Source organism: Fusarium redolens, assembly GCF_020744475.1.
Source record: "Fusarium redolens strain MPI-CAGE-AT-0023 chromosome Unknown BKA55scaffold_20, whole genome shotgun sequence".
Taxonomy (NCBI): Eukaryota; Fungi; Ascomycota; class Sordariomycetes; order Hypocreales; family Nectriaceae; genus Fusarium; species Fusarium redolens.
This window is the reverse complement of record NW_025763683.1, coordinates 454,638-466,836: the sequence shown is the minus strand read 5'-3', so window position 1 is coordinate 466,836 and position 12,199 is coordinate 454,638. Positions and strand designations below refer to the sequence as shown.

General features: G+C 48.2%; 6 protein-coding genes across 6 annotated transcripts; 3 read left to right on the top strand and 3 right to left on the bottom strand.

Moving 5' to 3' along the window:
- Positions 1-2: 2 nt before the first annotated feature.
- BKA55DRAFT_581552 (uncharacterized protein) lies at positions 3-298 on the top strand. The gene has a single exon (XM_046194053.1). The coding sequence runs from the start codon at positions 77-79 to the stop codon at positions 272-274; it is 198 nt and encodes a 65-aa protein (XP_046043658.1). The 5' UTR covers positions 3-76; the 3' UTR covers positions 275-298.
- A 493-nt stretch (positions 299-791) lies between these two features.
- BKA55DRAFT_667430 (uncharacterized protein) lies at positions 792-1,673 on the bottom strand (the record flags this gene model as incomplete). The annotated part of the gene is made up of 3 exons (XM_046197832.1): positions 792-1,387; positions 1,436-1,550; positions 1,629-1,673. 3 exons carry the CDS (start codon positions 1,671-1,673, stop codon positions 792-794), a joined length of 756 nt encoding a protein of 251 aa, XP_046043657.1.
- A 2,737-nt stretch (positions 1,674-4,410) lies between these two features.
- On the bottom strand, positions 4,411-5,349 carry BKA55DRAFT_742920 (general substrate transporter). The gene is made up of 2 exons (XM_046201529.1): positions 4,851-5,349; positions 4,411-4,792 (listed from the first exon to the last, which is right to left on the bottom strand). Exons 1-2 carry the CDS (start codon positions 5,039-5,041, stop codon positions 4,456-4,458), a joined length of 528 nt encoding a protein of 175 aa, XP_046043656.1. The 5' UTR covers positions 5,042-5,349; the 3' UTR covers positions 4,411-4,455.
- Positions 5,350-6,795: 1,446 nt separating this feature from the next.
- BKA55DRAFT_194666 (uncharacterized protein) lies at positions 6,796-7,523 on the top strand. The gene has a single exon (XM_046185089.1). It carries the CDS (start codon positions 6,877-6,879, stop codon positions 7,468-7,470), a length of 594 nt encoding a protein of 197 aa, XP_046043655.1. The 5' UTR covers positions 6,796-6,876; the 3' UTR covers positions 7,471-7,523.
- Positions 7,524-7,931: 408 nt separating this feature from the next.
- Positions 7,932-9,348, bottom strand: BKA55DRAFT_581548 (uncharacterized protein; the record flags this gene model as incomplete). The annotated part of the gene is made up of 3 exons (XM_046194052.1): positions 7,932-8,488; positions 8,542-8,867; positions 8,943-9,348. The coding sequence occupies 3 exons, from the start codon at positions 9,346-9,348 to the stop codon at positions 8,012-8,014; spliced, it is 1,209 nt and encodes a 402-aa protein (XP_046043654.1). The 3' UTR covers positions 7,932-8,011.
- Positions 9,349-10,449: 1,101 nt separating this feature from the next.
- Positions 10,450-12,143, top strand: BKA55DRAFT_581542 (uncharacterized protein). Its single transcript, XM_046194051.1, has 3 exons — positions 10,450-10,658; positions 10,727-11,611; positions 11,677-12,143. Exons 1-3 carry the CDS (start codon positions 10,481-10,483, stop codon positions 12,009-12,011), a joined length of 1,398 nt encoding a protein of 465 aa, XP_046043653.1. The 5' UTR covers positions 10,450-10,480; the 3' UTR covers positions 12,012-12,143.
- Positions 12,144-12,199: the final 56 nt, after the last annotated feature.

Sequence of the window (12,199 nt, the reverse complement as noted above, 5' to 3'; positions counted from 1 at the left end):
TCCTTGAGTCTCGCCAGTTGAGAGACTTATACTTGTACTTTGACTTGGACATAATTTGTCCAAGAATTGGGCATCTATGATTCCAAAAGTGGACTCCCAGCCTCGCTCAGCCCCTTTCTCAGTCCATATCCCAAGACCTCAGTTAGTATTCAGCTTCTCGGTTGAACGTCCAAGGGGACCAGCAGGATTCACAGTCTCACGGCCTGAGAATAATCCTGTTCATACACCACTCGAAAAGCTTGAAATTTATAATGGTTGGAGGGGTCCGGGTTGACCTCTACGTTCAAAATAGAAGGAGAAAACAGATTTTGACACATTATGTCTCAGCCATGCTAATGCACGAAGTAAAAAGTACACTAGAATATAGGAAGAGCCTTTGTCAATTGACTTATTTCAATGAATTGCATTTTACTCATTTGAAGCGATCTGTATCGGCCAAAAAGACCCATCACCAAACTTGTATAGGGTAAGCCGCTGGTAAATCGGGCTGTCTCCCCTGCCTCGTAGCAACCAATCAGAGGCTGTTTAAAGTGTCCGGCATCCCTGCTGCTCCTTCGCGAGCCAATGAAAGCATGTTTAAAGTGAAAGTACCCCTGCAAATATCCACTGGCGACTTCCTGACTGATTATCCACTGAGCGTGCTTAAAGGGTTAAAGTGAATGTGATAAGTAGCAGCAAATGTGTTGATTGACCCTGCTCCGGCATAATTAAGTAGTTAGTGGTGTATGATATTCCCATCCAATGTCACGAATCCGTCAATCCATCGCCGCCCCTTTCATAGGAATGCACGTCTATACTTCCGCCATGTACCGACTCTGTCTTGAAGTCCATGCATTCGTCCTCTCATCATTACCCTCCCAATCCGCCTTGATCAACCAGAACAGGGCCATTAACGGTGTCGTGAGTAACCCCCGAACGCCACCAAGAATAACCTTGAAAACTTGTGGTGTCCACCGATCTTGATGTCTCCAATCCCCACCATCGCGTTCTCCAACGGTCGTTAAAACCGCCACGCTCAGGGGCCAGAGAATAAAGAAGCCCAAGACAGCGAGTGTAAAGCCCCTCAGCGCCCCTTGCACGATTGTCGTAAGTACAGGAGGGAGCTTGGATTCCGGTTGAGGCTCTTTCTCCTCTACTTCTGAGTCGCCTGGATCAGAGGCTGGTGGGAGAAAGAATAGCCATCGAAGCCACTGACACAATGGTTCTCGAATAAAGCCAATCGGCTGGACAGACCGTTTCGAAAGGTCATAACTGACAAGTCCCATCTCAACGAACCACGTGAGAATGCATTGGACAATAATAGTTACAGCTGCATCACCTGATAATGTGTTTGGCAGTTGAAACAACCGAATTGGGTTCTTGACGGTATCTTGCGTAGTGTACATGCCTATCCATTCTCATTAGTCTTCATCTCAAATGCCAGCTGCAAACTCACCATAAGCCAGAGCAAAATTCACACCCCCGGATAAAGCCATAGCGCCTATACCATCAAGACCAAAAACATAGAATAGCTGATGACCCGTAAGCTGTAGACTCGGCTTCAAGCGCCCCTAAATGTCACTGTCATCTCCTCTTTGTTCCTATCCCAGGCCGCCCAGGTTGTCAGGTTTCAGGATCCCGCTAGACACCTGCACATTCGGCCCCTGTGTCTCAAGTTGCGCCGCAGTAAGCATATCTTTTCCCTAGGGAGAACAACGCCTGCAAACTTGTTTGGTTTGTCTTTTTCTTTCGTCTTGGGAAATTTTAATTAAAGGTTGCCAAGTGCTTAAAGGGGAATTCGGGAAATTAAGCGAGAAAGTCGCCAAAAGCTTGGACTTTTAGACGGCAAAAAAACAAAAGTCTGTTAGCGAAAAAGAGAGAATGCGAATACTAATCCGAGATTTACAATACCACTTTGTTGAAAATTTGTTCACATGGCACCATTTTACACCGCTATCTCATGGGCTGTCACTCGATTCTATGGCACTTGTTGAGAGTCGGTAGTTGAAGGTTTTCCGACACTAGAAAAGCATAAAAACACACTATTTCCCTAAAGTTTATCACTCTCGGGTGGATGAACTGTTTGGGGTTAGCGTCATTGTGAAGCTCTTACGGTTTCACCGCGGAATACCACCACGATCGGTTCAATCGGCCCAAGAAGACGGCGTGCAACGCACAGCTGACCTGTCAAGACGGAATTGATTGACGCCACCTGAGAATCTCGGTCTTTTGTCTATGTTCGGATAATTCATCCGTTGATTTAATCTGTCCAGCGGTTAATAGATTCATCTTCATTCGTCTAGACTCTAGATATCTTGAAAGCGACGTAAGGAGCCATCGTCTCAGGATGATTGACCCAAAGCTTGGGCCTGCAAGGGACTTGAGATGGGGACTTGCAGAAAAATAAACACCAGTGACATGATCCCTGCAGCGCTAAAGCAGGAACAAAGAACGCTTGTGTTTTTTCATCTTGTCGTCTCCCCGCGGTTTCAGGCACAGAGGTTCGTTGGCCGAGATGGCCAGCACAGCTCGCTAGCAAGAAAGGCATTTCACTTCGCTTGGGATGGCGTTGGCAGTTTTCAACTGAAATGACCGTATATTCATTTCTTGACAATAATCAATCTTACCCTAGGCCTCTACAGACTATCGTGAAGACCTAGATACTAGCCTCTAATATACTGTCGGTAAAATGCTACTCTAAACTTAATTACTATTAAAAACACTTCAACATGTGCATGGTCTGCTCATATCTCGATTAATTATATCTATAGTGCTATAGGGGCTGAAACCGCCTTGACTAACACCATGTAAACCTTCACCACCCTCATCAGCCTTATCCCTGATGGCATATCGACCCGAGCAAGACACCCCTACATCAATCTATCCAGGACAGGACCGTTCCGTTTAGCCATGGGGCTCTTTGCCCGGCAGCCCAAGTCTCCAAACATTGATATAAACCGTCTTCTTTCTCCCTCGAAGCACTCTCTTTCTCCACTCAGGCTCATTCAGCAGTTCATTCCATTCACTTTTTGCTCCTTGCACATTCTTTCACGGTTCTTTGACAGAAGTCGTTTCATTCATTCATTCACTTAAACCGCCAGTCGGATATCACCACTCTTTACAAACCAAACAAACCACCTTTCTTATACAACAACTTCTTTTTTTCCAAAATGCCTTCTTTCACCTCAAAGACTCTTCTCGCCGCCGTTGCCGGTGCCATGGGCGTTGCTGCCCACGGTCACGTTTCCCAGATCAACGTTGCTGGCACTGTCTACGAAGGCTACGATGCCCCCACTGTTCCCTACTACTCGACCCCCAAGACCCTCATCGCCTGGTCAACCACCGCTACCGACAACGGTTATGTCGCCCCTGATGCCTTCAGCTCTGCAGACATCATCTGCCACCGCGGTACTAAGAACGCCAAGGGCCACGCCAAGGTCAAGGCCGGTGACCAGATCTACATCAAGTGGACCAACTGGCTCGAGAGCCACAAGGGACCTGTCATTGACATGTTGGCCTCTTGCGGTTCTGCCGGCTGAGACCGTCGACAAGGAGACCCTCAAGTTCTTCAAGATCGACGAGGTTGGTCTCGTCAAGGCCGGTAACCCCGGTACCTACGGCTCTGACGAGCTCATTGCCAACGACAACGGCTGGCTCGTTCAGATCCCTGAGAACATCAAGGCCGGTGCCTATGTCCTCCGTCACGAGATCATTGCTCTCCATGGTGGTTTCCAAGAGAATGGTGCCCAGAACTACCCTCAGTGCTTCAACCTCGAGATCGAAGGTTCCGGCACTGAGCAGCCCGAGGGTATTCTTGGAACTGAGCTGTACAAGCCCGACGACAAGGGCATCAAGTTCGACATCTACAGCAACCCTACCAGCTATCCCATCCCCGGCCCTGCTCTGACCAAGGGTGCTGTTGAGGTCACCCAGGGCAAGCTCGCTGAGAAGTCCCAGGGTACTCCCACCACTGACTACGATTCCGGTTCTGACTCTGGCTCCGGCTCTGGCTCTGCCGCTACTCCCTCTAAGACTGAGGCTCCCGTCGCTGGTACCTCCGCTGCTGCTCCCGTTGAGACTTCCTCTGCCGCCCAGGAGCCTTCCACTCCTGTCCAGACTTCTGCCCCTGCTGCCCCTAAACCCATCAAGACTGGCTGCAAGTCTAAGCACAGCAGCAAGAAGGCTCGCCGTCACGCTCGTGACCTCATGAACTAAGCAGCCCGCTGAGCGAGGTTGTGTATGAAAGGTTTTTACAAGGATCAAAAGCCTGTCTATCCTGAATGGGATGAATCTTTGAGTATTATGCTGTATATATATGTGACCTCGAGTCCGATATTATTCAATTACATTGATTGTCATTCATGACATATTATTGGGAGCATGGGTCAAAGGAAGTTGAAGGGCGGCCGCTCTTAGTTTCATAATAGCTTGTAAACCACAATAATAACACCACGCTAGTCATACTCTGTAGATATCTTAACCTAGATACTTGGCATCTGCTTCCTCAACCACCTGCTTCGTATCCAGCTCATCTGAGTAGAGACCATCCGGCGCATCGCCAAAGATGACAGAGATCTCCTCAAGCGTACGGCCACGAGTCTCGCGATAGAAAAAGAAGATTACAAGGCCATAAGATAAGAGAAGGGCCACATAGACAATATAGTACTTCCAACCAATGGCTGATAAAGCAATTGGGTTGACAAACACGTTGAAAATGAGTGCCAAGATCATGATCATCCACGCTACAGAGAGACCGCGACTGCGTAGCTGGAATGGCCAGAGCTCAAGAGGGTACGCAACCTGAAGAGGGGTTCTACCGAGAACTGCGTCAGTGACACGGTTTAGGATGTAGGCAAGCAGAGTGGGCTTACACTGCAACAGCGTAACCAGCATTAAAGAGAAACACGAATGGAATCATGGTAAGTCCAACTGATTGCGATCCAGTCTGCGCAAAGCTTCCTGACATAGCTGTAATCAGAATAAAGCTAATAAGCATAATCGCACAAGAGATCATGAGAAGAAGTCGTCGTCCTGGTCGCTCAACGCATAAGGCACAGCGCATGCTGCAATGAAACCCCAGATCTGGAGACAACCCATGATCAGGGTCTGGACTGTGACGCTAGTGATGCCTACTGTAGCTAGAACGGTAGAGAGATAGTAGCTGACGACTCCATTGCCAACCCATTGACTGTAGATTGCTAATGATGCAGTGATGAAGAGGCGGCGACGATGTGCTGGTGTAGAGACGAGTGATGCATAGGAGCTTGACTGCTTGGCTTGTTTCTCGGATTCAATGGCAGTGGTGATTTCGTAGAGCTCAAGCCGACAAGAGGATGGTTCGAATCACCGCCCTATTGTAACAAGGGCTCGTTGTAATGTGCCGAATTACACAGAATCTGGCCCGTGCACGCATCGAGGTCCTTCCAAATAAGGGATAGATCAGCTTAACCCCCCACTTATTCTTCATTCTGATTGCAAGTTCCCAACTATGCACGTTAACAAGATCTCCCCTATTGGCCTTCATCGCGGTAGAACGCCAATAACGCAAGAATCGGTACCACTCCTCAAATCATATCCTTACAGGTTTAGTTAAGTGGCCCTGCTCGAATGATACTAAATTGTTGAGCACGAGGAGAGTTGGCTCCAAGCAATTGGAGATGTAGAATGGTAAAATAGCTGTGCAATTTTTCGCCCGAATCCTGTGTGGCACCTGTTGAGCTGAGTTGATCGAATGGTTTGCATCGGCTGCCTAGCCTATACTAAAGCGCTCTAGCGAATTAGAAGACTAAATGACCATCTTGGTGTTGATTGAGTTATGTTTCTTGGGACTATACAATGTAAAAAAAAGAAGTGACCCCGAAATCATGAAAATATGCGTTCGGCATAATGCCTCACTTCGTTGCGCAGAGGAGCCAAAGATACGAAACAGGCACAAATTCCCCTAGCATTTACATAGATCGCAGCGTTACAGCTTGCGTGGCGGCGGCGAGAGGACGTGAGTTTGTCGTTAAGCTGCTTCTGGACATAGGTGAAGTCGATGTTAATGCCCAAGATAGGGATGGATAGGCGCGTAAGATTGTCCAAAGAATCATGAGCACGAGAAAAAGCTCTCTCCAGAGCGTGAAAAGGAACCCCCGAGGCTAGCAGTCAAGTCAGAGAAACATCACAGCATAAAGAATTGGCTACGTCGCACTAAGCGGCATAGTGGATACTGGGCTATCTAATTGGCCTCACTGATGAGGCTTTCAGCGCTCCAAATTCCTGTTGTCTTGCAGTTCGAACTAGAATAATTCATAGTGACGCAATCATTCGGGGCTGGGCTGACGTGGATGTCTGAATCCCGCTGTGAGAAGGTGCCGTGGCTTGAGGTCTAGAATCTCGATCCCTATTTTTAGGGTTTTCAATACCGAGCCACATCGATGCTACAGCCCTATCAAGTATTGAAGGGGTGTGCTGCCAAGCCACCGGGCTGTCAACAGCAGGGTCAAGCCGCAAAAGTGTTGAGCCTCACCAGGCTATTCCTAGAAGAGCCTGGTCTGCTTAAAGTGTATGTCTCGTCTATCGACCCTGGCCTAACTAGTATGGCTGAAGCCCCTTCTCAATGTCCTCCCCGCTCTCTGATAGGCTAGGACGCAGCCGCACAGGTCTTGTGTGGTCGGATCATGCGGTCCACGGGCTCCAGTTGTCATATTGCTGCTAGAGGTGTAAGTGATATCCTTTAGATTAAAATAATCTCGTTGTACTTATCTGTCGATTCAAAAGTGTATATAACGGTCGTCAAGGTCCTAGCAAAATTCCCAATTCTCACCAGCATCGCTACTATCAATCACTTACTTAACAAAACAAAACAACTCAACCGCATCTATCTTCACTCATCAGATTAAGCCTCTCGATAAAATGCATTTCACCGCCGCTGCCCTCTCTGCCCTCCTCGCCTCCGCTGCCTTAGCCGTTCCCCTCAACTCCACTCCTTACGACAACCCAGACAGCAACATCTTCCCAGACTTTGACCGCTACTCGGACTGGGCGATCTGCAAGGGCAAGATCACCAAGGACCGCTTCCCCAACCTTCAGGCTCCCAATCGTGAGGGCGGCTGCGTCCGCTACTATCAAGGTATCGACATGACAGGCGTCGTCACAGAGCAACACTTCTTCTTCAAGGACGGCTTCAAGACCGCTTGCGACTGCGCCGCTAAGTGTTTAGAGGAACCTAATAAGTGCACAAACTGGGTGTGGAAGCATACCTTCATGCCGGAGGATGGTGGCAAGCGGTCGTGCACTCTGTACAGCAGTCCGAACCTGCCGACTGACGTGACGCTTAAGTACGACTTAGCGAACAGTAAGGGCTTCAACCTGTTGCAGGCTGCGAATAACCCGCAGGCTGGAGCTCCCGCGCCGTTGACTTTCCTGGACGCGGCTGGAACGATCCCTGACAAGTTTGGCGTGTCTGGCTTCATGGTGCAGGATCAGAATGGCAGACAGTTCTGTTAATGGGCTCGTTATCCATGGGATTGTGTCGGTGTTCGGATTGGCTTGAAGAGAGGGTTTAGATAGGTATGATATATCGTTTTTGATTTCGATTTTTACCTGTATGCTTAACTGTCATTCCTTAATATTCCGTCAGTCCTTGATGAACTACCCTAAGTTACGAACAAGGGGTACTAGGCGCGTTTTAAACAGGAGGTATAGGCAACATATAGCCACAAGGAAGAGATAGACATTACTGATATAGAATAAGAAGAGAGAGTCAGTGGAGTTTATAGATGAATTCATATAGTCGTATTAGTTATTTGGTAGCGTTGCAATTGAGTTGAAGTTTAGCCTTAGATTGAGTGTTGTGGCTAGAAGTGGATCACATTAATAGGGGTTAGTCTACTTCATTATCACAGAAGGATTAAAACCCCAGATCTAAAAGGACACACTGAGAGCCACACATTACAGTGGCGTGCTGTTGGTATCTCAATATTGCTCCATTGAAGTCACATTTACTTAGACATTACATTATTTGATATCTAGATAGTAGTCGAGAGAGTTAGATTATTACATTACCATGGGCTTGACTACCAGCCCAGTTGTTTAGATGAAGTCCTACTAGACGATGTAACTCAGTACTTCCATCATGTCGAATCCCATACTCGTCAGCATCCCTCAGAATGTCATCAATATAATCACCCGCCGCAGAGAGGTGTAGGATGTGGGCGATAGCACAGTGAATTGCTAGCAGTCGCGACGAAGGAGGATCGATGTTCCTCTCTTCAGTGAGAAAAAGCGTCCGAGTAACAGGAACATCATACGTGAACCCTTGGGGGAGAAAGGTTTCAATATGGTACCTGTGTGGAACTGTACCCTCAGGCTTGAAAAAGATATTGAAATCACCAAAGTATGTGTGCAGAGGCTGAGTCAGCGTCAAAGCGTTTCCTGGACGATCAATCTCAATTCCCTCGATCAGATGAGCGGCTCCGTCGTCGAACATATTAAGTATCGCCAGCGCTGCTTCTTTCGAGGCGTTCTGGGATAGATATATTAGCGGTTGTGATCAAAAAGGGTCCTAGAGACTCTCACCAGTTCTCCGCGAGAGTCAAGTTGCGTTAATGAGTGTGGCAAGATGTGTGCCACCTCGAGGGGTTCAAACTGTTGCCCTGCTAGAGGCTGGCCATCTTGGTCGCATGCCTCACCTTGACCACGCCTTTGCAAACCGAATCGTTTCAAGGCCTCCGCCTGGTCAAATTTATGTGATATAACACACCGATAGCGATCTCGTATTAGACAGGCTCCTCTTAGATTGGCGATTCGCTCTGGAGTCCCTGCGAAGATATGTCCTTGGCGTTGCGTACTCGTAACGGCTGAATGAGATGCCGGTGAAGGCTGGGGTGTTTTTTTGGTTGATGCTTTGAGTGGTAGAAAGAAATTATCAAAAAGATAATCGGCAAAGTTATCGAGGGAAGCTCGGAGTTCATCTTGACGGGTGGGGTCTTCAAAGCTGATGTCTTCATCTGCGGTTATTGACAGTCCTGCAAACGCAAAGAAAGCAGCCAGTAATCTATCTTTAGACTTCTCGCTTGTCGAGTGGTCATATGTTAGGCTGACCAGTTTGACGCGGTCGTACTTGTCGCGACCTGGTCTAATGCCTTCGCTTTCAAAGTGGTTGATGATTTGGTCAAACCGGCGCTTAGCAGAGGCGCGGTGAGCTGGATCCAGAGGAGGCTGCGATGAAAAGTCCAAGATTCCTTCGAGGGAAGACTGGTGGCGATGGAGTGCTGATGCAGGTGCAGGTGGCGCCATTTTGTTGTTGACGCTGAAAGTTGTGAAGTTGACAACGTGAAATGTTGGTCGACGGGGGTTAAACTGACTTGGGTGGGCGGTGAACATGATAAGATAAGAAAGTGGCAGAATTTTAGGGCCATAGGACATGCGAATCAGGCTCCCCCCAGGCTTGAGTCCTGGGGGACTTGACGAAATTCACGCGGGTAGTCGACAGAGGCATTTTATTTTGTCAAAATTCAACCACAACGATGCATCTAGCGATATGTATATAAAACGATAGAGAATAAATTAATTAATTGATCAATCTCCATAGAGCCATTTTTTATTCATCGTTGGCTAAAAAACACGGAAAAGAAAGCATCTAACTCGGTGTCGAGACGAAAGCATGGTCTGAGCTCAGAGGCTGCTTACGAAATATCGTTACACCCTGGTCGCTTGGTCCAGGACTCAAACCAATGAAAGGAGGGCTTGGACCGGACGGTATCCTTGTCGACTCCACAGTGGTTTCCTGAAACAGCTAGCTGAACTGAGTATAAACAGGGGTAGTTCGATACACTGATCGTCTATCAAAACTTTGGCCAATGATAGCATGGATTGGACCGGACGGTATCCTGGTAGGCTCCATAACGATATCCTAAACAAGGTAAGTCTTTGTTTTGCCCATAGAACTGGCCGAGCGAGTAGCCAAGCAAGCACTGTCGAGACTAAACGACCGGATAGTTGCAAACATCATTGTATTACGCACAAGCTAGACTTTTTCACCCTACATAGGATGAATCCAAGATGCTATACATATGATTTTGAGAGGCCACTTGGTTCATTAAGAGATTATCATGTATCCTTCGTCACCGAGTTTACTTTTCCACCGCGATCGCTTGTCGCGATTGTTCTTTGCTCCTACCCTAGACTGCCGTATTCGATCTGGCGGCCCTGAAATAACAAGCGCTGGGATGATCTCATATTTGCTTTTTCCTCATGAGCTTGCAAACTCTCTTAGCAGGCGCTTCCATCCCTCCGAACCAATAATTGTTTCTCAGCCCTGTTAGCCCATCCAATTATGTGCTGAGTTCCAAAATTAAGCTCGCCCCTTTATCAGGCATATTGAAGAAAACGCGTCGCAGCGACGCGTGGAGAGGGTAACGATGATGAAGCCGACCGAAACACCGCCAGAACTAGAAAAAAGGCTTGACGAACCTGTCTGCCTTCATCTTCGCGAAAACTTTTGCGTCCCGAGATCATGCCCCCTCCATCGGTTTCGGTCGAGTCTAAGAAGCAGAAAGAAAGGGATCGTGGTAGAAAACGGCGCCAACAGTTGCGTCGGCAGGGTCAAGCGCGACAACTCCGAGAAGTTGACAGCCATGAAACCATCCGGCTAGTGAGCCAGGTCCAAGACATGGAGGATGGTGTTGACAATCGTGAGTTGGACTCATCAACCTAAGATACGTCTTCCCATCATTGAACTCACGGTCCTGCATTCTGACAGGTCGTTCACACGAGCAGTTCCATCGAGGCCATCCTGCCGCCTCGTCAGACAACATTCAACACCTCCTACCAGAGATCTCTACTGTTCACGATTCCTCCATTAGCAGCCATACTTCTCTACGAATTTGTTCCCCCACAGCCGCGCCATGGGACGCTCCGGTGGCGCGTTCTCCGAGAGATGCAAGACAAACGAGTGATGCGTCCGCGGCCGACATTATTTATACAAGCGCGAGAGAACCATTGACAGAAGCACTGTCCGAGGCTGTAGCTACTGCTGTGACAGGTCTTGCGGACGCGGGCGAAGATGCGCGAACACCAGCGGGCCGTCCACGAAGAGATCCAGCCTTGTCGGAACGTGAACTCACTCGACGCCGCGTTCGAGCCTATCGTGCCCGTCAACATCCGTCAAGGATGCCACAGACTGCGCAGTCCCGGAATGATGATATTTCGTCAAATTGGGTCAATTCAGAAAACCTGTGTTCCGCTCAGGGTGATCAGCATTTTGTACACGATGATCCGAATATGCCTGTTGATTCCCATCAGGGTGATGACGCGCAACATGCGGCAAGGGATTGGAACCAAATTAGTCCCAACTCTCCGGTTTCTTCTGCAACCTCGGACTTAGGTCTCGATCCGTTAAATACTGACCATTTCTACCCCATCTCCGGCGATGATTCCCGCTCGCTTTCGCCCGATCGCTCGATAAGGGAGCGCCCAACGTCCCCAATCGGTGTCGCCGACCGAGTACCGGAAGATCTTCCTTACCTCAGTCGCTTTATTGAAGCTCTTCGAGCTCAGGAGACACGGAGTGGTCTTGAATTTCTTGAATCGCAAATCACAACGTATGATCGTATTATTCAAACACTATTTACTGCTGAGTGTCACTGTAAGTCCGTCCCTCTACCGCATTGTATGCGCTTGACCCCATTATCTGACGGGAGGCTTCCTCAGGTCCAGGTTTGCATGAGATTCATGATCATGCCCGGGCTCATAGTCTTCAAGAAAGGGCCCAGCTCCTTCAAAATTCATTGCCACCGCTCACGACTATCTTGGACGAACGTTTTGCCCGTGAAGCCACCAAATACCTTCACCAATGGAAGGATTTTCTTTCCGACGAACCTGCTGAGCCTTTGTCTTTTCGCTTGAGAGAGCACCACAGTGTTGTAATAGTTCTTAGGAATGCAAATCATTCTAGATCCTGTGATAAAGCCTCTCTAAATCGTAGAGGTAGCCCTACAGACCATTTCATGAAACAGTATTGCAGTTGCGGTTTGTCGAGTTATTGAAGGGCGCCTTTGACATCAGGTACGTTATCTGATCTAACACTTGACCCAACTGTACATTCTTGCGCTACTCATTTAGCTTAAATACCTGAATTATCTTATCATTGAAGCCCAGGCTCTGGCCTAGAATCAGATACATGTTTCAATTCTCTGCTTGACCACCCAAACCCGCACTCAAATATTTATAACCT